Source organism: Acanthochromis polyacanthus, chromosome 8 (assembly GCF_021347895.1).
Source record: "Acanthochromis polyacanthus isolate Apoly-LR-REF ecotype Palm Island chromosome 8, KAUST_Apoly_ChrSc, whole genome shotgun sequence".
NCBI lineage: Eukaryota > Metazoa > Chordata > Actinopteri > Pomacentridae > Acanthochromis > Acanthochromis polyacanthus.
Genome location: NC_067120.1, coordinates 7,511,261 through 7,535,915, shown reverse-complemented (window position 1 = coordinate 7,535,915; position 24,655 = coordinate 7,511,261). Strand labels below are relative to the sequence as shown.

General features: G+C 39.2%; 1 protein-coding gene across 4 annotated transcripts in view; it reads left to right on the top strand.

Moving 5' to 3' along the window:
- abcc8 (ATP-binding cassette, sub-family C (CFTR/MRP), member 8) overlaps positions 1-24,655 on the top strand; it is an 84,142-nt gene that overhangs the window by 31,112 nt on the left and 28,375 nt on the right. For 3 of the 4 annotated variants that reach the window (XM_051952805.1, XM_051952808.1, XM_051952807.1), the window contains exons 10-22: positions 146-280; positions 2,427-2,589; positions 3,335-3,375; positions 5,549-5,694; positions 8,351-8,465; positions 8,706-8,825; positions 9,662-9,734; positions 9,828-9,933; positions 16,131-16,163; positions 17,999-18,037; positions 18,352-18,450; positions 23,312-23,396; positions 23,741-23,821. In XM_051952805.1, coding sequence (XP_051808765.1) covers positions 146-280; positions 2,427-2,589; positions 3,335-3,375; positions 5,549-5,694; positions 8,351-8,465; positions 8,706-8,825; positions 9,662-9,734; positions 9,828-9,933; positions 16,131-16,163; positions 17,999-18,037; positions 18,352-18,450; positions 23,312-23,396; positions 23,741-23,821 — 1,236 coding nt within the window. Of the gene's footprint in view, positions 1-145; positions 281-2,426; positions 2,590-3,334; positions 3,376-5,548; positions 5,695-8,350; positions 8,466-8,654; positions 8,826-9,661; positions 9,735-9,827; positions 9,934-16,130; positions 16,164-17,998; positions 18,038-18,351; positions 18,451-23,311; positions 23,397-23,740; positions 23,822-24,655 lie in introns of all 4 variants that reach the window. The other variant, XM_051952806.1, reaches the window with a different exon arrangement.

The window sequence follows — 24,655 nt, the reverse complement described above, 5'->3', positions numbered from 1 at the left end:
TTTTTACGAAGCTGTGCAGCGCATTAATATGGCTTTTATAAGGTCACTGAGGACTGTTGCGGAAGTGAAAGGGAACTCTTGGAAATTGTGCATTCCTCCACTGTCTCACCACAAGGTCTGTTCTGTGATTTTTTGTGTATTTCAGATTATTGTGGGAGTGATCCTGCTCTACTACCTCTTGGGAATCAGTGCCTTGATTGGAGCGACCGTCATCGCTGTGTTAGCACCTGTGCAATACTTTGTGGCCACAAAATTGTCCCAGACACAAAAGAGCACTCTGGTAGGTGTTGTCATTTGTGTTTTTGTTTTGTTTCTATTCTGTTTTATCTATATTTAGCCATGCTAGTGAGTGTGGATGGTCACAGTCTGTTCTTCACACTGGAATACTGGAAGAATTAAAGCTGTAGTGGGCAGACGTTAAAAACTACACAGCACTTTCTGTTTTAAGCTCCTCCCTACACACAATCACATGGAAAAAACTGGCTATATAGATAAAGAAAGCCACAGTTTATTTCTGTCTTACCTGGAATTTAAGCCCCACTCACTAACTTGCTGCAGCACCACATCCTCCTCACTTCATGGACCTCAACTGGCTACAATCTCCTCTCACTGGTTATATTTTCTAAAACTGAGCCAAAGGGAGGTGCAGAAGTCTGCTTTCCTTTCATACTGCTTCAATTACAACGTGCTGTGAGGTTAGCATAGATTCTTCATCCAGTGATGCCAAAAAAAATGTGACCTATTTCAGCTTTAATGGATGAAATGCTGTGAAATTTTGCTCAAGCATTTCTGGACAATAAATTTTGCTCAGTCTGGTATTGCTGTGACCTTTATTTTATCTGCAGTATAAGATAGATGCTTATGACTCAGTGAATTTCCATTAGATGTAATTATATCATGCAATTCGGCAGATACCCTGACTTTTCATCTTGTCCTTTCATCCCTTCAATAATTCGATTTACTTTTTAACTAGACGCTTGAGTATAACAGTGATGATCACCGTTTATGATTGTTTTCATTTATTTTTAGCAGTGTAGTGACTGTGGATGGCATCGTCTGCCCTCCATACTGAAATATGACAAGAATTAAAGCTACAATAGGCTTTATATGCAGCCCTTTCTGTTTATGCCCCTCCCTACACACACACATGCACTTCAAACATGAAAACAATGACTATATAGAAAAAGACAGCCAAAACTTATGTCTGTCTTTACCTGGGATTTAAACCCCACTCATCATCTCGCTCACTGCACCATGACTGATGATCACTGTGTGTTTGTTTCATCTATATTTAGCCATGCTAGTGACTGTGGATGGCTGTCACTATGTATTATTCTCTTTGTGGCCTTTGATTGGTTAAAATCTCTTCTCACTGGCTAGATTTTCTAAAGGTACGTGTTCACTAGATCCGGCAATTTCCCGCATCCCCTTCATTGTCTATGTGAAGCACACCGTGTTGCATGCTGGTCTGGTTGCGGTGCGAGCTGCGATCCAGTGCATCTCCCCGGAGCGGACCACAGCTCATTTGCATAAAGTAGACTCAATTTCTCGTTTATGCAAATTCAGTGTAGCGTGCCGAGGTCCGACGTATCATGAAACTGTCGTCAAGCGTCTAAACTAGCCGTGAGTGAACTAAAACGAGGATAGCTTCAGCTGCTACACAGAATATTTCTCACCTCAAATGCTTTCAGAAACACTTTTTCGCTGAACTGTTTTTGTAATAAACGAGAAAGTTTGCGACCGAGCCGCCATGTTGATCCGGCTTGAAATCCAGGAGCAAACAGCCGCTGAGTGGATGCGTTTGTCCAATCAGGGACAGGCAGGATAGTTGGAGAAGAACGTCAGCAGAAGTTCAACACCGGCTACTCAAGTCCATGCCCACCAAGCGTCAATTTTCAGATGCTGCGCGTTGTGAAAAATATTGCTTACTCCAGCTTTAATGGATAGATTGCTGTGAAAGTTTGCACAGGCTTTTTTAATCTCCAGAGAATAAATCCTACTTACTCTAGTTATCTTCTCTCTCTTTTTTCCTGCAGTATAAGATAGACATTCGTGGCTCGGATTGAATTTTCTAGTAGATTCAATTATATCATGCAATTGAGTGAACTCCTGACTTTTCATCTTGGCCTGTCGTCCCCTTCAAAAATTCAATTTAGTTTTTAACCGGACTCTTGAATGTAACACTCATGATCTCCTCGGAGAATGAGGCTTTAATTTATCCAAGTGAGACATTTTAGCTGTAATCACATGAAATAAGCCAATTTTTTTTGTCTCCATCTGCCACAAAGTCGCCTGCAATACGACCACACACAAGTAACGATGCTGTTTTTCTTCAGTCCTCTGCTCTGATGTCTTACATGTTTGTGTCACCATGAGAGGTGATCAGTCCTGTGTCGACCCTGTTCATTCTGCGTCTTTGATTCCAGGAATACTCCAGTGAGCGACTAAAGAAGACCAATGAGCTGCTGCGGGGCATCAAGCTGCTGAAGCTGTACGCCTGGGAGCACATTTTCTGCGACAGCGTGGAAGAAACCCGGGGAAAGGAGCTCACCAGCTTGCAGGCCTTCGCTCTGTACACGTCCATATCCAGTATAACACTCTGGTCCCTTTACACTCGTTATATTTGGCCTTTATGATGTAATGTGAAAATTACAGTTCACAGCGAGGCTTCGTGTTGCATCACTATGATGTATTTCCATTTCTCTTGCAATTTCAGGCAACGTTTATGATTCGTTTTAGCCATTACTATCAAGATTATTATTACGCCTCCACTCGTTTATCTAAGACCCCAGAGCACAGTGGGGTCCCTCCACACAGATTTATTTCACAGTCTGTCCTCCTCATCGTTTTCAACACTCAGCCCTAAAATAAAAGAAGAACATAAAGTGAATAATTGCAAATTTAGGAGGAGTGAGGAGTCGTAATTTCCTCATTGACAGTTTTATGAGAGGAATGGCAGAAAATAATTTTAACCACAGTCATAAAAACCAGTATTTATTCACCATTAGTGCAGAACTGGAGCCATGTCATTTTTAGATAATGTTGCACACATTTTTGGAATTTACTTCTTTATTTTCAATGGAGGAGGACAGAAAAAGATGAGCATGAAAAGAGAAGATTAGCAGGAAATGTCCTCACAAGATTCAAACACAGGATGTTGTGATTACTTTGTATGTGCTTGAAGCTCTTTAGGCCAAAACTACACGCTAGTATTTTTGAGTGTGAAACCAGAGAGATGTTAGAAACGCAACAGAAAAGCTCATTTTGTTTATTTTATCTGGTTAATCCGAGAAAAGCCTTTACATCCTCCTGTTTTTTTCTGCTCTGCTTTCAGTTTTCATGAATGCAGCTATTCCCATCGCAGCTGTGTTGACGGTGAGTTCTTCCATTTATTCACTTTAAAGTTAAATATTCATTGTGCCTAAATTAACTGTGTCTGTAGATCTGCTCATGAGTGGTAAAATGTGTCCCAATCTGTAAAGAAAACATAAATTATCAAGTAAAACATGTTTATTTTGTTCCAAATGAGACTCATGTTAAACTAAAAGGCATCACAGAATTGTACAATCATTAAACAAACATAACAATGAAGAAAAGAATGAATAGCTAAATTTATGTATATCCTTAGTGTTTCTCCTTTTGTAATCAATGACCAGCAGTGGAAGAAATATTCAAATCTTTTACTTAAAACACCAACACATTAGGAGTAATCTCACTTAAGTTACAGTGCAGAAGTATGATCAAGAAAATTTAAAGTAAACTTACTGGTTCAGTCCTTCTATTTGTACTTATCACTAGATAAAGATATATAAAGATCTGTGTGTCAGCAGCATGTTACTGTTGTAGCTCTTACTTTAGATAGTAAAATATACCATTTTATATGCACTCACAGCAGATAAACCTCAGGCCTCTTCAGATGAATAATGTGAGAGGAAAGAAGAAAAAACAGAGTTCTGATACACAAATCTGTTTTAGGCTTTTGGATCTTTTCTTAAATCTTTCATTTTTCCTGATACATTTATTGAAATGAAACCATGTGAGACGTTCAGAGGGAAAAATCTCTGTTTGTTGTAGCTGCTCACCAGTCAGTCATCAGAAATGTGACCCTGACTCCACACTGCTCTTTGAAAGAAGCTAGAAGCCAACAAGGTTGAAAACCACTAGTTTGGCCTTTAGCAGTGTGTTGTATTTTAAAAGCTTGTTCTATTATTCATTGCATAAAATCCTCATCTTAACTTTAACTAAAGCTGCTAGAAAAATGTAGTGGAGTAGAAAGTTTGCTGCTGACATGGGAATTATAAAGTAGCATAAAATTGAAGCTCTCCAGTAAAATACTTCAAATTTATATTTGTTCTCGAGTAAATGTACTTACTTGCATCCATTTACGCTCTCAGATGGTAAAGCTACACTTTTTTCTTGGCAAAAAGCCTCCAGGTCCTGTAGATTCTTGAGTCATCTTGCATTAATTGCACGTTGGTGTTCTATCCAAAGTGACTCTGTGATATTGGGATCAGAAGAGTGTGTCGGTCACTCCAGAACCTTCACTTTTCTCTGTGGTATCTACTACAGAGTCCACTTGCTTCTGTGTTTTGGATCATTGTGATGTTGGCGAGTCTTAAGTGTGTCCCACGCACAACGTACCCGCTAATGAATGCAAATTATCCCTTCATATTTCTGAAACATGCTGCAATCATCTTGCTATTAATTCTGATTAAACACCCTGTGCTGCTGTGGTTCACACCACCCAAAAACATCCAAAATCCGTGTCTATGTTTCACAGTAGGGATGGTTTATTTCTCATCCGAGGTCTTGTTGGCTGTAAAGATTCATTTTTGTTTTGTCACTCCAAGTGATTTTGTTCCAGAAATTGTGAGGCTTGTGTGCAGTAGGTGTTGTTTGGCATGTTGTAATCAGGCAGTAACAGCTTTTTTCTTCTGTAAATTTAATCCTGGAGCTCATTTTTGTTCAAGTACGTCCTTACTGTGTTGAAATAGCCACCCCACCTTTTCATTCAGTAAGGGTATGTAAACTTTTAATCAATGCCTTTTAAGGTGCTGTTATGATTTCAAAAGGGCACACATACTCATGGGGTAGTAATTCATTCAATAATGCATTACAGCTAAATAAAAGAAACGGGCTCTGCATGATCAGACAGAAGACGGCCAGCTGTACTTCTGATAGCTGCTGACCAGAGTGCATCCTGTTGTCTCGTCCTCTGTCTGAAGGACGGAGCAGAGACAGAGCCAGTCAGTCTGACTGTAAGATGTCCAGTGACACAGTGGAGGACTCTATGACAGCTCCTCACTAAATCCTGTCTGTATTTATAGAAGTCCTTCATTGCTGCAGACTGGAGTGGAGACAAATCAGAAAAAGTCAGACAGATATCAAGAGGCGGGACAACTTTGAAGGATAAATGTAGACCGATGATTCATCTTCGATTTGATTTAATCCTGAAATTCTCGTCAGGAGTTTGTCTGCATTCCTACGGTTCAATATTCCTGCTTTTGAGACTAACCTCAGCTGTTCTGTCCCCCCTCTGATCCCGCAGACATTTGTGGTTCACGTCCACATTTCCGAAGACGCTGATCTGTCCCCAGCTGTGGCCTTTGCCTCTCTGTCCCTCTTTCACATCCTGGTGACGCCTCTCTTCCTGCTGTCCAGCGTGGTTCGCTCCACCGTCAAGGCTCTAGTTAGGTGAGAAACCAAACCAAATTTAGACAGTCAAGATCCATCACTTTAACACGGATTCTTTCACAAATTATTGCATAAACAGATTCATAACCTAAAGACAAGCTGGGGAACGGGTTTGTTTGTTTTGTAGCTGAGTGTTTATTGGTGAGGAAGTGGCTGAAAACGGAAGGAGAATTAAACTGAAACACAACATGATTAGATGTTGACCTTTTCCCTGGATCATCTTTTGTTCATGTAACAAAGGTCATCTCTTCTTGCTTTTTCTTTGTGAGCTGATTTCTGACACAAAACATGTTTCACCCACTTACTTGGTCGATTAGCTAAACAATCACAACCACAAAATCAGCTGTGGTTAGCTCGCTTTAGAGCTGCAGATTTGTCTCCCTCAGCTACTGATGGAGCATAAATCAATTCCCCAACGCTGTTGTCCTTCTTTATTCTAACTCACTGTATCGAGTGGTTAAATTGATGCAGGCATGTCTTTTTTGTTGGTCTTTGAAGGGCAGCTAGGATGCAAATTGCAACCCTTTCATCATGCTTTTGTCTGTGGAGGAAATGTGCCTCAGTGGTACACTTTAGGTAGAAAACAAACACAATGATTAGCAAAAATAAAGCACTGGAGGATGACAGTATGTAGAAGAAGACGCATTTTTCTCTATGGTTTCTTACCTGAAGTGGTTGTTTACGTCTTACAAAAAACATCAGCTGTGCCCTCTGGCCGTTAGTAAAATCAAATATGAATGAATTTACTCTCACTCTGAAACGGTCCTCTAAGGATATCTCCTGCAGTCAGTGAAGCACAGCCTTTCTTCTTTTCACATAATAAGGGCACTTAACTTTAAATCCCATCATCTCAGTCCTGGACCTCTTGGAAATAAGGTCTGTCATGTACTGTAATAGGTGCATTACATTGCTATAGAATTGCCTTATAAATTGCACATTTTCTTCACATCTCCCAGCATTACTGTGGTGTAAGCAGCTCTGCAGCACCTTATTTTAATTATGATGAACGAGGATGCTGCCTGTGATCCTCAGAGATGCCTATTTTGGGACGGTGTGATCTGACACACTTTATCAGTGACGAGGGAGAGAAAAAAGCTTCCAATGTGGACTCAACACTTGAGCTTATCTCCGCTTAACATGAGAAAATGTTTCTTCAAAGAGGATTTGATGGCAGCAGCAGAAACAAGCAAAGTCACTAATGTTAAATATGCTGCACTGCATCTAATTTTTAGAGTTTTTTGCGCTGAAAATTTTTCATTATCAACACATAATCACCTGTTCAATGTGAGATTTCTCTTATTAACAGTGTCTAGTTGATGTAACACACAGGGTTTATTAGAGCATGGTGCTGTGCATCTCTCATGTATGCCATATGGGATACATAAATGAATAAAATGGAAGAAATTAGTGCCAGTTGAGATCAGTTTCAGATCAGGTAATTGGATTTCGATGACGGGTATCAGCAGAGAGAAGCATTTAAACTCATTTAGGAATGGAAATAAAAGAAAAATGATTTGATCCAGTGATGTAGAGATATGTGAATGTGTGTGACAGACAGAGGAAGAAAATCGATAAAACTCGTCGCTGATGAACCATGTTTCATTGATTTCCTAATCTAATCGGAATCAGTGAATGAAAGATGTGGCAGAAAAAAGTAGCATGCGGTGAATGAAAGTGGGCTAATTTAAAGATTTAACCTCAGAACCCCAATCACAGTATGGATGTTTTTGTTTGTTTGTTTGTTTGTTGTTGTTTTTGCTCCTGCTACATTTTTCTCACTATGAGCTCATTTTTCACTACGATATGAAGTCCTGTATCTCTATGGAAAGAGCTCAACCATGGCTAGAAGTAAAGGCAACTCAGAAATTTATTTTATACAGTAATGCAAAGAAATAATGCCATAAATCAAAAAAAGAAGAAAAACAAAACTTGATTTAAATAAATACTGGAAAGACAGATTGCTGTTTATCTTATTTCAACCTACAAACTAGACTTTTTTCTATTTAGCCTTTTGGAGCTGTGCTGCATTTATTTAATATTGCAAGTATGCTTTTTTTTGCTCCCAGTCTCTCTTATTTGTTTTTTATACGTCTCTTATCTGTTCTCATGCTGCTACACAGCCTGCAGTTCAACTGAGTAGTCCTTGAATTTTTACAGGTGGTTGTTGAGTCTATCGTAGCTTCTGAGTTATGTGGAGGAGCACAGAGTTTTTATTCATTTATTTATTTTTAACAAGATCTGGTGCAAAGTGGTCGTTTTTTGGTGAATATTTAAATATATAACTCATAGAATAATGTGATTTTTGACAATTTGCCACAGTTTGAGCTTAGATTTGGTTAATTTTCCCAATGTAACCACACATTACAAATGAGTACCTCAATGAACGTTGAAAAGCTGAGAATCCGACAACTCTATTTGATTTTACAGTTTCTAGCTCTGATAAAAAGGTCTAATTTTGCAGATTTATTTAAGATAATTTGCCTGCCAAATCCTCTGCTGAGTTTTGGGCTTCAGAGGGTTAATTTAAAGACTGAATAAACCACAAGGGATCATTAAGTATGTTTAATAGCAGCTGGATTCTAAGAATTAATTTTAGTTTTCATTGTCAGTGGCTTGATTTACCAGTTGTACTTTCTTTTCTCTGTTTAATCCGCAGCGTTCAGAAGCTCAGCGAGTTTTTCTCAAGCGATGAGATCGGAGACGAACAGGAGCCCAGAGCAATGTTGACCTCCGGCTCCAGCAATCACAACCAAAATAGGTACCAGGCCGTGGTAAGTAGGTGCACCTTTGGTTGGTCTGATTACAGAAACGAAGCTGGACGACATCTGTTTTGCAGTAACGCCCCTCGCTGGTGCATCCCGGCTGCCTCATTTAGCTTTGAATGTTGTTGTCTTCCTCCACCTGACCGTCCCTCTGTTCCCTTTGTCCTTCATGCCAAACATTATACAATCCCCCTTAAATCATCCTCTAAATGTTTCCCTTCGACCTCCTCCTCCTCCTCCTCCTCGAAGCCCCTGAAGGTGGTGAACCGGAAGCGCCCCCCGAGGGACGACTGGAACAACTACAGCTCGCAGGGGGACCACAAAGGCGACGGAGCCCCTCAGGATGTGGACCAAAACACCTGTATCAAGGTGAGAGACTGATATATGGTCCTGCAGAGAGCACTAAAAGACATGCAGGAATCAGTAAAAAAAAAATAGATGTGGCATTCCTCAGAATTTAAGCAGTGGTGCAGCAACTTAAGGCCTTTAAATTTAACAACATTTTACCTTCTGTCGCTGTGCAGTCGATATAAATATCACGTACTGGCCTTATGCTGCTTTGCTCCAGGTTTTGTCACTGTCTCACCACTTCTGGTGCAAATGTTTTGGCCGTATTGTTGTCACTCTGTATGATCTGAAGCAGTTCCAGATGCCGCTTGTGCTGTGTCTATATTTATGCAAAAATTACAATATATTATTCATCATCAGTGGGCTGTGAGTTTCCTTCCTGCTGCATCCAGATGAAGGGACTCTTTCTCCTTTTTTGACCGCTCTTCAACAGCATTTTCAAAGTTGAACTACTTGGCCTGCGGTGTCATCATCATCTGAACGTCATTCGCAATATTTTGGATGCCACTGATCAGATTTTGACTGGGCTTTGAATGATGAATCTATTTTATGCTCTCTACAGTAAATTTGCACTGACTGGCTCATGAGTTGCACTATTCCATGAGATCTTAATATCATGTGCTGTAGATGTATAAAATCCTGCCCTGTGCCGTGCAGTTATTCGCTTGCTTGGTTATTTCACTCCTGAAATGCATGTCACCAGATATCCTTCTTCTCCTGCATGATATGCCACCTTTTATTGCCTCACAGAGATTCTGCATCCTTCTAGAATAACATGGTTACTGTTTATTTGCTAAAAGAGTGAAGCTGATCTTTATTTGACACGTCTGCTGCCTGAACCTGCTTCACATTTTCAGATAACTTGCGGTTATTTCACCTGGACTGATGGCCCACCAACACTCTCTAATGTGGACATCAAGATTCCATTCGGTGAGCATCATGCAGTGAGGTGTGCGGTTTTCTCCATCTAAGTATTTACTTGTTCACTCATATTGCTGTTGTGTCTCCTTCTTTAAATCTCAGGTAAGCTGACAATGATCGTGGGCCAGGTGGGTTGTGGGAAATCGTCTCTGCTCCTGGCAGCGCTGGGGGAGATGCAGCGAGTGTCGGGAACAGTCACCTGGAACAGGCGAGTCTTTTTTCTTTTTTTTTTTTAACTGATTACTTGCTGTCTGTAAAAAAAAAAAAGCATCTTAAATCTTGAGTCTCATTGTTTTTATTTGACTGAGATCTAATAATAGCTGCAGCATGTAGGCTGCCAGTGATGCACTACAACTGATAGTTTGGATGATAAAACTAAGAAAATAAGGTCAAAATTGCAGGAAGAACAACACTAGTCATGCATTTCCGTAATTATCAGATTTTTAGAGGTATTACATGTCTCCTGTGCCTTAATGAATTCATTCAACAAGACTCAACAAGAATGCACATGTCTTATCAACCCAGCAGTATATCACGTCTAAAATTACTAAAAAAAAAAAAATCCAAATTAACTTGAAGCATGTCCCAAATACTAAGAATTGTATTTAAAAAAAAGTCTCAAAAGATGTTTAAAATGACTCAAAATTTGTCAAAAATTAACTAAAACTTGTCCAGAATGACTAAACAACTGTCCCAAATAACTTGAACCATGTCTTAAATGACTTAAAACCCATATAATTTCATGATTCTCACATTTGAATCATTGATTTTTTGGGTCTTACGGAGTTGTTCTGCTGCCAAAATAGCATTACTATGGTGCTTTGAAGTTTTAGAATTTGCCTCAGTTCATCAACCTCTTCTCTCATTCATTCAATTACAGAGTTATACTTTAGAATAAATGTGACCTCTGGGAAGCACATTTACTGCAAATTCTGCACTTCATTTTGTAGATGAACTGAAGTCAGTCCAGAGGTGAAAGGCTAATCAAACACTGAGCTCCAGATCACTCCGGCTGATTTCAGGGCAAATTTTCGCTTCATCATCCTCCAGCGTGCGTTTCCATCGAATCTGACTTCTCCAAACCTCTCTGGTAATTGGCCTGTCAGGCGCATTTGGTTGATTTGTCTTTATGTGTTTTGGTGCAGCGATAAATTCCACGTCCCTGACAGGGCAATGTAATTAAGAGCAAAATCGGAAACCTGGAAATACCCTCTCACCATGACATGGCAATAAAACAAAAAATAGATTTGTGGGTCAGGGAGAAAGAGCTGATACGGCAGGGTTTTTTTTTTTTTTTTTTAATGGTTGGGAGATATGTGTGACTGAATGTGGGGATTTCACGCTTTCATGCACCGCTGACCCACATTTAGTCAGATACATTTGCCAGTAACCTACCTCTTTAGTAGGCACACATTTGTAACACTTTGCATTAATTTCTTTTTTAAAAACTGCAAATTTTGATATGTTTCTCATATTTTTAGGTTCAATGAACAACTTACTATAAATTGTGTGGGACAGAAGTGTTAGATGGACATTTTTTGGCTTGTAGTCCTTCAAAACAACAAAATATTCACTCAGTAAGCCCCAAGTATCTGGTTTTCAACATATCTATAATATTAAAAAATATGCTGTTTTTCTATCTTTTTGTGCTCGGTGAATGCATTGTAATGAGTTTTTTTGTATCTGATGTTCAAAAGAATCCAATTTCAAAGCTACATCTCTGCTTTTAAACAAATTACCTGAGATTTAGCTTTGTAGTGCTGCTTTGTTGGATGTGATATGTGGCTGATTCAAGAGATAACGTCTTTTAAAATTAATTATTTTTGCAGCTATCGATGGTGTGATCTATTCAGTACAATCATGATGGAATCTTCATAGTAAGATTGGTTGATTTTAATATAATAAACCGAATATGCAAAAAACTATGAGGTAACATTCTGTTTGATTCAGTGACATTTACCGGTAAGAAAAAAAGGAATAAAAATACACCATATCTGCTGGTTGAGTCACTTTGTGGCTATTTTCTTGGACTTTTGCACAAAAATTTACTTTTAAAAGTGACCCATTAAGAGTCAGACAAAAGGTTAAATTGTCACTTTCTGGTTCCTCTGGAGTCTTTCTGAAAGCGTCCTCATCCAGCTGCAGATGCCCATTTATAAGCATCAGCTAAACAAAACCGATTGGATCTAGAGGTCAGAGCCCATTTGAAATGTTAAAACTGAATCCTCAAAGTCATTAGCCTCCATTTCCAGTCTCTGAATATCTTGTCACCCTCCCAGGACACAGAGGAAGCTATCAGTCTCCATTTGTCAGCAGAGTTCAGGCTCCTCTGCTCGATTGTCACGGTGTTTCTGGCATCCGCTCTCCTGCTGAGTCGATGCCAAAGTCCTGCTGGCTCTCTCCCTGATATTAGGTAATTCTCTGAGTGCCGGAGCTTCTCACTCGCTATGTGTCTTTGAGCGACTAAGGAGCTGTCATTGGCCCTCCTGAAGTATTCAGACACACATTTGGATTAGTTGGTCTCTAATATCTGGCCATGTTTGTTGTTGTTGTGCTGTGTTTGGTCAGGAGCATTAATAGCTGTGTCTGAGAGGAGGAGTCGCCTTTCAACAGATGACTGAACGGAGCGCAGCAAACACAAATTCTGCACCAATAACGCATAAAGCAAAGGGAAGAAACAGCGTCTAAATAAGAGCAGTTTGTGCCTGGAAGGAGCAGAAAGGAAGTGTGATAAATCAGAGTGAATGTAGCGGTGTGTTGGATGATTATTGGTGCTTCACAGTCAGCTGTTGATGATTTCATTGGCCCGTCTGAGCTTGCCGTGCTCCAAATGTTTGTTTCGTCAGGCATTAAGGCTTATTTTGGTCCCTTGACAGAATCGTCTGTTCAGCAGCTGCTCTGGAGCTTTCAGCCAAATCACCTGATCTTCCTCAGCAGATTGAGTTGCACTGTTGTCAGAAATTTTCCGTTTGTCTGAGCACAGGTTGATATTATGAGTTCATTTTTGACCTTTGGAAACAGAATCTGGCAAAACAATGACTATTATTTCCAAGATCAAGATTTAAACTTTACAATCAAGTTGAAATTTTTTCCACCAGCTGGGATCTTTGCTTAGTGTCTCTTTAGCTTTTGGCAGCATTTTTAAATCGGAGGTTTAATTAGAGATACATCGCTTTGAGGTTTTAGTCTCTGTTGTCGTGTTAGGAGATTTTTGTGAGTCTAATTAGACTTTGATGAAATAAAATCTGCAAAAATTACATATTTAGAAGGTTAATTCTCAAAAATAATCCCTCTCTGCCCTAAAATAGCTGAGATGTAACTACACTGTTGCTTCCTTTGGCTAACATTACCAAGAACTTCTAATAATTTCATAGAGAAACCATTTTATTCAAATGTTTTCTTCAAAGACCAAGTTAATATAATGTCTTGACATCAGGATATTGTTAGGAACACAGATGATTTTTTGTGACAGGTGGAACGTTCTCAAGTCAAAATTCAAAAAAATGTTTTCCAGATTTTATCAAAGCTTGTTAGAAAATGTTACAATATGACACATTGACAAAGGTTCTTCTGAAGAATCTGAGGATGTTTTAGGGATTTTGTTGAGGAACAGATTATAGAACCTTCATCTATAAAATGTTTCCACAATGATAAAAGAAAGACATTCTGAATGAGATAATGTTTTCAAAATGTTATCAACTCCTCAGATGACAAAACGTTCTTTATAAGACGTCTGTGTAGGTTCTCATTCATCCAGGTCATGGTTATCCAAAGCAGTTTAAATCAATCCCCTGGACTTCAAGAAAATTCTTTCTAAGACGTTCCTGTGAAGTCATACATTAACAAAAGTGGAACATGTTTTGTGGCTGCCGTTTACAGAACATAGTCTATGAAACGTTCTCACAAAATTAACAAAACGAAAAATGGTTTTGGTGTAACATTTAGTTTAACAAAGAACAACGTTATCGCCAAACATTTTTAGAACACTTTCCCTTCAAAAAGGACATTCTGGGAACTAAAACAAAACCTCCCACTAACATTAGATGTTAGAGGAACTTTGCAAAACTTTCACAGAACATTTTTGGAATGAAAAAAAATCTTCTTCTCGCTGAAGCTTCAGCACACCAGCTCACCTGGCAAGTTGTAATATTCGAGGAATTCAGGCAACATGTTCGACCGGGAAACTGGTTCCAAAGAAGGATAATTAAACAGAAATCTCCACCCTGCAGGACTGGTTCCTTCATTTTGTTACATATGATGCTCCAGGAGTCTGAGTCTGTGTTCTTCAGACTGTCTTCAGTACACTGGAATTTCAAGGTTTCAAGGTGGAAATGCTTGTTTTACTCATTATATATCATCCAGTACATAAAAAGCACCATATAGACATGTTGGCAATTTAAAATCTTGCTCTCTACCAGAGGGGGTCTTTAATAAGTTAGATTTCAGGTCACACTGACCGGCATCTTTCCGGCTGACTGTGATGCTTCAGTCCTCCCCCACCATCTCCTCTTGTCCTCTTCCTCTCCCCCTTTCTTCACTCTCCTGCTCCACATATGGCGCCGAGCAGGAGGCATCTGGGATTTCGCTGTGGACGACTATTTGAATCTTGACCTCAGAATCCAGTCAAAGTGCTGCAGGTCAGATATCTGGTGTGCAGTAAGTCTCAAAAGAATTGACAGCGGGGCCATTTTTATAGGAAGGTCGTCACCCCAAAGCATACTTGTTGGAGTAATGGCCTCCAGCCCAGCAACCTGGAAACCCCTTTTATTGAATCACAGGATGTAGAGAGCACTTTGGTTTGGAGGATCAATGAAGCGTGTTGTTTGCAGCTTGGTTTCGAATATAAATCAGAAAGGAAAAAACAATGAGTGCAGAAAAGCTGCTGTGTAAGAGAATAGAATGATTATCATTATGAATGCACCACTATTCTGTCATCATCAGGGGGAGTTGAAGTTTTGAGCATTTAATTTCATGGATTTTCACATCATTGGTGATTTGTTAAGGGAAAAAAGTCACCATCTGGATTTAGCTAAGCAAATAGGTAAGATCTTCCATTGGATAATTACTGCAGTGATGAATATGTTTCAGCTGCAAGAACTTATTTAATTCTAGCTGATGCAGTGAGGAGCTTCTCATTTCTTAAACAACCGTGTTGGAAGACATATTCTGTGGTCATGGAAAGGATGTTAATCTGTCTGAGAAGGATCAAATTATTGGCCTGCATCAAGAAAAGAAAACAACTGAGGAGATTTCTGAAACTATTGAACTCACACATTATAAAAACCTGAAGGATAGTGGTAAACCGTCATCTCTGAGAAACAAATGTGGTCGGAACAAACTCTTGATGTTCTGGAGAAGATTTTGCGCAGCAGTCCAACTCTAACTATAATCAATTTAAGATCTTGGTGGAAAATTAATGCATCTCTGGACAGAAATAAATGCTGTGAAATTGCAGAAGCTTATTGAAACGATGCCACAGCGAATGAGTGCCATACTCACAGCTAAAGCTAGTCCAACAAAATATTAGAATGTGTGACTTTTTTGTGCCAGGTAGTGTATGTACAATAGATATGTGTGTCCTGCTATCTTCTTATAAACTTGTTCAAATTTATTTCTTAAGTTCCAAACAGCAAAGTTGACAACATAAAATCTTGAGTTGCCACGATACAGAAGGAAAACTTGCCTTTTATCAAAATAATTTCAATAATTTCCGAAGTTTTTTGTCATTCGTGATGTCAGTATATTTTTCTTTTTTATGCCATGCTCTGTTTTATGTCTTTTCTACCAGTTCATTAACATTAGGTGCTTCATTGGCCTCTTTTGTCACATCTGTTTCACTACTGGTTGGTTTTTTAATGTATTTTTAACACTAATGTCTCAAAATAAATTATTAATATACGTCTTTGTTTTGTTCACATGAGCTTCATTCTCATTCCACATGTCCTGAATAGATTTGCTGACACTGTTAGCTTCCATTTCTTTTCACACGCTCCGTCAGAGCTGTGTTTACATGTATGTGTGCGGCATATCAGAGCTTCTTAAATATCAGCCACCGCTCCTCTTCCTAACAGCTGTTGTCTCCGGAGCTGTGATGGTGTAAATGAGCCCTCACTCTCTGGTTGTCCTCAGATGAAGTCGAAGTCACCTTCTGTGAGAGGTGTCAGACCTAAAAATACACCGTGGCCTCTACTGAGCATGTGCAAAGCCAACAACCAATCAGATCCTAATGAATTTCAGGCTCAGGACTCGTGCATGTGCGTTTATTTTGAATCATCAATTACAGCAGGCAAGACATAAAAGTTAAAGTGGCTTTCAAGTTACAGTAAATAACCATAAAACACTTTAATGAGAAGCCTTATAATATGTAGTTATAATAATAATGTGTATTTTCTCTGTTTTTCACAGCCTGCCAAACCCAGAGCATGAAGGAGATGAAAGGTGAGTGCTGCCAAAACGGACTGACAAACCCAAAATGCTCAAACCTGAACACATAAACCAGCACTGACTTGTATTTTTAGTCAGGCCTTAGAGAACATTTTCTAAATAAAGCAATCAAATGGACTCAAATGCTAAAAATATGAGTAGCCTGGATCACTGAAACATTTTAAACCACTGTTCTGCACCACTGTTGATGAGAGGAAACGCCTTTGACTCGGCTGTTGCACTGAAACAATAGTGTACAGTAGAAATCCACGTTGCAAATAGAGCTCCGCTGACAGTTTGTGATTGTCACGGGTTGGGATAACACATTTAGAAGAGTTATTTTAGCACGCTGTGGATCATTGTTTCTATTTGTAACTCAACTTACCATTCAAAGTTGGATTATCTGCACGCACACAATGAGGCATCACCCAGATTAGATGTACTTTTGGATGATGATGTCTCTGTTTCCAACAAGGAAACCGTGTCTGTTGATAGCATCGCGTTCTAAAGGTTGACTCAGCCATTCATGAGAAAGTTTGATATTTGAACTCAGCAGCCCAACAAACACAACCCCCCGTCCGGTGCTCGTTCGGAAACCAAACCACTGTTGACACGCATAGCAACAGAGTCATGGCAACAGTAGAAACTGGGCTAGCGGACCAAAAAAGAAATGTTCCAGACGTGGCCTTGGCCATGGATGTGGATTTCCCTTTCTCATAGCTGAGGCAAAACAAATGTTTTAGTACAGAATATCATCAAATAGAAGAAAATGATTAAAAACTGGTGAGACTTACTGGTTTAGATTGTTTTTTACTGACTAGGAGAACCATCCAGTGATACTTTATCATCCCTCACAGCAAATTAATAAACTCCTCAATTACAATATTTATCATCAGCTAGCTTAATTTAATCTACATGAATGCATTATGATTTATTAATTGATTATATTTTGCATCAACAATCTTAATTCGTCAGATAAATGTACTGGAGTGAAATGCACAATAATATCTTCAGAAACAATATAATAACATAATAAATACTGACAAATGATATTTCTTTATATTGATGTTAAATAAAATCCCTGAAGGTGTTTTTTGTTTTTAAATTTGAGTCTAATCCGACTGAAATGGGTTTAATCTCAAATTATTCAGCCAATAAAGACATCCCCTTGGTTGTCCTTTATATTATTCACTCTCAGCAGTTCTCTACAAACCAGAAAAGCTGCTCTGTCTCTGTGTTTATTCGTGAAGTTTGTAAATGTCTGTGACATTCTGATGCCACACATATATTTACGCATTTTTAGGGCATTTTTTTTAAACAAATATTTCTGTGTGCACAGGTTCACACAAATCAGCTTATCTTCTCTCCCCTCAAACTGTCTGTTTCCCTTCAGAGTTAAAGGGCAGCTGTTAGCGAGAGACACAAGATGAATAAGATAACAGCAACAAACATCCCAGCAGCTACAGACCTCATATTGACACAGATCTCAGCCCGAGGAATCGGGTCCTCAGAGAGCTGCGTGCATCACGGTCAAAATGGGTTGATGCCGATTTCCATATCTGCAAATTACAGGAAGAGAATCTGCGAGGGAGGCGGGATGTGGATGATAATTCTAGGAGGATCTCTGCTATTGATGGATGTTCTCATGTAGGGCAGAGGGTTGGCCTGTTTGTGTCTGGGCTGACATGATTACCATAGTGAGGGAGGAGTGTGTGTGTCAGTGTGTGTGTTTGCTTTTTGTTAATGGTTACAGGAACATGGAGGAGTCAACACTGTTTATTTCCGGAGGAACGCTGCTTATCTAATGCTCTGGATGTGTCTCTAATGTGCATTTGATGTTTCCTCCGCAGTCCCACCGACAGAGATGCGGCAGGTGACGGAGACATCAGGTGAGCTCAGACACGCCTGGCGGTCTCCATGGAGACGCATCACCATTAACACTGAGTTGTTCTTATCTAGAAATCCACTGAATACTAAAGACCTGACTGTACTTCCCCCCGACCATCGCCTACATATTGAGCACAGACTTTTAAGGATATGAATCACTTTTATGCAGCTTCTGAGGCCTCTGTGGTCCTGAAATTAGTTAAACAACTTCTTGATTTTAACCAAAGTGTAAAACAACAAATTTATAACAAAATACAATTTAAATATTGAGAAATGTTTGTTTGACACCTCTGCATGTGTTATCCATCTCTGGTAGGAAGAGAGGCGCTGTGGCCTACGCCTCCCAGAAGCCCTGGATGTTGAACGCCACCGTGGTGGAGAACATCACGTTTGAGATGCCCATGATAAAGTCTAGGTAAGAACTTCATGCCTGCACTGAGAGGTTGAAAGAATACTCAAGAGTCAAGAATCTTTAATGTCATTTTTACAATTAGTTTTCACCAGAGACATGACGAAAGTTTTGTTGGTATAACCGGCTTCAAAGTCAACATTAAAAGACATGGACAGTAAAACATACAGTGCAGTTAAAAAAAGAGTAAAAATACAATGAAAATAAGAAAAAAATGTGCAGCAGGCTGATTAAAGTGCAGCAGTGAAGGGGCAGTGTCAGTTCCATGTTGTCTCAAGCTTTTTAAAGTGAGTGAGGATGTACAGAGTTTACAGCTGTTCCTCAGTCTGGTGGTTTGAGTTCTTATCGACCTGAACCTCCTTCCTGAGGGCACAAACAATTTGTTACCGGGGTGGGTGGAATCAAGTCTTTGCTGGACTTTTTTTTTTTTTTTTTTTTTAACCAGGTGAGAGGTGTTCAGGGTCCATGTGAGGTCATTGGTGATGTGGATGCCCAGGTACTTGATGGTCAGAACCGGGTTGTTCTCTGAACACCTCTCGTTCAGGAGCTGGACCTCCTCCCTGTAGTTGGGGGTTGATAGGATGGCTGCATCTGTTTTACATTAAGCCATTTCTGAGCTTCTGATGACAGAAACAGATGTGATTTAACCAGATGTCGAGTTTATTAGAGAAGATGGATGACAGAACATTAGAAGGGAGAGAGAAAGTAGCACACATTAAGTTCTTTGGCTGATTCAAACTAGGGACAGTTGGTGCTTTAGAGACGCCACCAGGGCACCGAACCGGAAATATGTTAAATTCATTATACGCACAAACAAACTTTAGGCAAGGGGAAATGAAAAAAAGACAGAAAATCACTGAACTGAACTTTATACACACACATATACTGTAGTCCTGCTGCTGTTTAAACAACCATGCTGCCTCATATCTATAAATGTTCATGTCAATGCAATATGCACTTTAAATCATTACCAAAACCACCTCATCAGTGCTATAATCACTTTATCCAAACCAACACTTACAATAATGCACAGTGCACTTTACCACCAACGCCTTTGACAGTCTAGGTATGTCTTTTTATCTAAATTGCTATAGTTTTTCCTACTTTGTGTCAATTTAGTTCAGGAGGATCAGCAAAGTAATAATTTCATTGTACAGTTAAACCATCCAGTTTTCTCTGTTCATGACAATAAACCTCTTGAATTTTGAAAATTGAAGAAACAGACATTTTAACAGGTTTTTCTCTCTACTGTAGTAGAGTAGAGAAAGCTAAGCTGTTCCCTGATGAATTGATAACAAACTGCAGGTCGGGTTGATTCAAAAGAGGCCCATAGGAGCCCGTTCAGTCTGGTCTCATTATAACCTTCATTTTATTGCAGGACTGTTCCATTGCGCTAAGTTAGTCTTAACTTAAGGTCACTTATAAGTAAATGTAGTAGTAAATCACCACATGTTCATCATTGCAAGCTTTTAGTCATTTTACTTTTGCTATCCTTTTTTTATGCTTCTCACTGTGTAAAACTTGCAGAACAACTTCTCGTCGCTATGACACTTCAGATCGCAATGAAATTCTCTTAAAATGACGGGTAGCGTTGATTATAACAAGGTAATCAACAGAGAGGGGACAAATTAAAGGAGAAATCAATACAAGGTTTCTTACTAAGACATGTTGGAGCATCTTCAGGTCTCCTTGACTTTGGTTTTCTAAACCTCTGCATGTCTACTGGAGTGACTGACCAACACCATCCGTCCAAAAGATAATCCTTCATTTGGTGATGGAGAGTCATCCAGAAAGCAGCTGCTCCCATCAGGACTCAAATGTTTCATCAGTCAAAACCAGTTTGTATTGATTAGCAGTGACCCTTCCATCTCAGAGGACAAGTGGACCCTTAATGTGCCAACAAAATGCCCACAACACAACAAAAATCACCGTAGAAGCTGAGCATTTTGTTTCTCCTTTAATTTGTCACCCGTCTGTGTTTGCTGCTGAGCCGAGCTGTTCAGCAAAAGCAGAGCCGACAGTCTTTGTGCTCCCTGAGGCCACTCACTCTGCTAAATTAAATATGCTGATCGCTGATTCAGTCAATACTTTAAATCCAGACAAATGAAGCCAGTTAATGACTCTGTGAATAAACTGTCTTGACGGTAAAACACCTCAAACCGGGGTTTGTTTTATCCCAAAGAGGACGGTTGTGCTTCCTCTGCTGTCATGGTAGAGAGTGTGTCCTCTCCTGACGTAACAACATGTGCCGTGATCACCGCAAAACACACACTTTTATGAACACAGCGGCCTTTCTGAAAGGTCAGGTGTTTGCATTTATGAGAACGTCCGTGTTCTCTCTGGGTCTTAATGGATGTTTTTTTTGTAAAATAACGCTAATGGGCCGCTGTTCTTTGTTGCTGTGGAGATGTTCTGTGAAATCGAGCCTCCCGTCTCGCTGTCTGTTTTATCTGGCAGAAATCCACCTGAATAATTACTTTTAGGCTGCAGCACGTGTTCCCAGTCAGTCTGGTTGTTCAGCTTTTCTGTGTATTTAACATGCAACAGTTGCTTTAAACTGTTATTTCACAGACTGGCTTCGTAAAATTAGGCGGTGTTTTGGTTTATTGGCAAATATCTGCTAAATGAATAACATTTATTTTATCAGCTTCAGGTGCGAATTGGACTTTAAGAGCTGCTTATCAAATATCAGTATGTTGATATGTAGATTAAAATAATGTGGTAAAAATATTGTGAGCATTTTTTGTAGAAAAACGAATCAAACAGTTCAAATATGGAATGTTTCTGATTCTGAGTGGCCCCAGTTTGTTTGATGTTAAGTTGTATTTGTGAAGCAGATTTGATAAATCACTAAAATAACATGCACACGGGACAGTTAATGTTGACGATGCAACAATAACAGTTTTAAACAGGGATGTCTGATATTATCGGCCCCATATTTAAAATGTAATACTGATCAATGTTGTTGTTGGTTTGTTTGCATATCATGAAAACCGATAAAATAATGTCTGTATTTCACTGGCATTTACCAGACTCATAGAGATAGGGAGAGTGTGAATAGCTGTAAAAAAAAAAAAAAAAGCCATATAATATGACATTTTTTTCCATAACTTAAGTTGAAGTAATTTTCTTATTTTGCACAATGTTTACTTTTGGAAGCCTTGAATGCATCCAACGGGGCGTCACAATAAAATTAGGTATGATGTGTTAATTCCATGACAGGAGATATGAGATGTTACCTAAAATTAGTTAAATAGCCCACATATATCAGTATCAGTTGATATCAGAATCGGAAATTGAGAGTTGGACAAAATCGACGTATCAGTTGTTGAGAATAAAGCCGATATTGGACATCCCTAGTTTTAAAGATATTGATATCATATAGTATATTAATATTGTATAATAAGGTACTGATACCGACATGTTGGCACAGTCATTGTAGGATTGTTAGCATGCTAGTGTTAGCAACGGGTCGGGCCAAGCCACAGGTTCTGCTCACATGGCTGCAGACTCCCAGTCGTGTTAACACATCATGATTTCAGGTGCAGACTGTCGGCTCAAAGTGCAGCTCACGGTGTCGTGAGCTCTGATTGTCGGGGCGTAACCTTCTCAAGGCTGCAGCATTTCCAGAGCTGCCAAGCTGTCATGTTAAAGTGAGGGTGGCACGCGTTTGTTCTCTGGTTACGAGACTGTACAGGTTGCAAAGAAAAGAAGGATAACATAGAATCAAATCAGATTTATTCTTAGAGCAAGTTTAAAACAACCTGATTTGACCAAAGTGTTGAATTTTTAGTCAATACAATTTTCTGCAAACATCACAACAGGATAAACCTTGCAAAATGAAATAAAATATTTTAAAATACTACAAGAGGCAAACAGTATAACAAACTAAAAGCTCAATTACTTTAATAAACATAAATATGACATGCTAAGGCCATTAAGAGCATCCAAAAACAAGTGAAAGCATATACGTCTTGAGGTTTTTCTTGAAAATATCAGGAAAGGAGGAACAATAATTGAAGCAGGAAGGCCGTTCCAAATGTTTGGAGCTGCTACTGCAAATCCTCACCACAAATACGAACACATTTTATTAAAAAAAGTCATGAATTTCAACGTGAGCATGTGTGTGAAATGATGGATTAAGCGCTAAAGTTTGTTCCTAGTGTGTCTCTCTAAATTAGTTCAGATTCAACTTTACTGTCACTAAAATAACAAAATGTAGTTTATTAGCTACCACAAGTGCGAAAAAAGCAATAAAGTGAATCATATACAGTAGATATAAGATAAGAAAATGCAATGCCTAGTAGAATGGACATAAGATCTAAGTATAATACATGAGTGAAAATAAAAAATAAGTAAGCTAAAAAAAATAGAAGGTGCTATCTAATAATGAAATATTGCACATGGAAAAGAATATTACACAGGAAAATTAAACAATATCAATAATGCTGATAGTATTATTGTAAGATTGCAAATTATATTTATATCAATGTTAAGATTTCAGATGTCATTCCTGCAGCAGCTGAAACTAGGAAAAAAAAACTCCTGTTTGGTTCTGTGCTGCACCTCTCGCTCCTTTTATTCTGTGTCTCTGCTGTTGGAGCAGCTCTAATCGATCTCTGTGGGCAAAATCTTTCAGGATGACTCACAAAAGCTGCTATTTTCTTTCCCTTATTTCACCGCCAGCGCTCACAGGGTCTCATGGATAATTTTCTGCATACATAACAGCAGTTAAATCTAAGATATTTATTATTCCCATGAGTGCACTATCTGGATTATTGGCTAACAAGGTAATAATGAGGAGAGCCACAGTTGCCCTCTGGGTAGTCTTATCATCCGCTCTCTGTTCTCATCTGTATGCTGCCAGATACAAAGCTGTCATCGAGGCCTGCTCTCTTCAGCCCGACATCGACATCCTTCCACAGGGGGACCAGACGGAGATCGGAGAGCGGGTCAGTGTTACGGTCACATTTATTATTTTCTGGCACTTTATTTCCATATCTGGCTGCAGCTCCCACCGGGCGCTCCGCGTTGCAGAATCACTCGTCATCGTTACTGAACAGCGAGGATTTAATGTTTGTGTGTGCAAGGAGCCGGACTGACCTTGTTCAGCCAGAACGCTGTCACGTTTAATTTCTTCATGCAACACTAACGCAGGAAATAAACCGTGATCTCCTTTGTTTCTCTGGGAGCCAAATCACATGCGTGTCTGAATGTGATCATGTTGCTCATTCCTCGTCATGGTGAAAGCTCGTAGTAACGTTTTCTTCGCATGATTCCCTGTCGTCTGGTGCAGGGCATCATCCTGTCAGGTGGACAGAAACAGAGGATCAGTGTGGCCAGAGCCTTGTACCAGCAGACCAACGTGGTTTTTCTGGTGAGTCCACAAACAAACAATCAAAAGATTCAATCAAGAGTCGCTTCACTCATCGCCTCTGATTTATCAGTACTCGCAGTGAATCATCAGAGTGTTTATTTTGTCATAAAAGGACCAAAAACTGATGTTTCATAAAAGAATATTAGCCACACAAATGTTATTGTTAGAAGGACACCATTTCCCATATGTAATCCCACATATTTTCACACAGTATGATCTTGTAGAGCTTTTTTTGGGTTTTGTCGTCAAAATATGTGACATTTTGCATGTACAATCCAAATTTACATGTTTTAACACCAGACCTTACACCTTAATAGCCAGATTTTGGTCATGAACACAATCTGAAATAGATCCCAGTACACAAGCTCGTCCTAAACCAGGGCTGTCAAACATGTGACCCGTGGGCCAAAACCGGGCCTCCAGAGAGTCCAATCCGGCCCTCAAAGTATAAAAATTCCAGAGAAGACATTAACTGCAAATTGTGAATTAGTAAAACTATAAATTTAATTTAATTTCTACACTGTGACAAGTTGTTTTGATCCTAAAAGAAAATACTAGATTGTTCATTGTTCTTTTCTCATTTTGTGTCTCATTTTTGAAACATTTTGTTTTGTTTTTGTTGTTTTGTCGCTTTTTTATCCAACTTTCGTCTCATGTTTTTGTTGTTTTGTTTCTTTCCTTTGTCGTTTTGTGTTTCCTATTCATCTCGCATGTTTTTTTGTCTTATTTTTGTTATTTTGTGTTTTGCTTTATTTGTTATTTTGTGTGCTTTTTGTCGTTTTGTGTTTTTCGTCTCATTTTTGTCGTCTGTCCTTTTTTTTTGTCGCTTTGTAA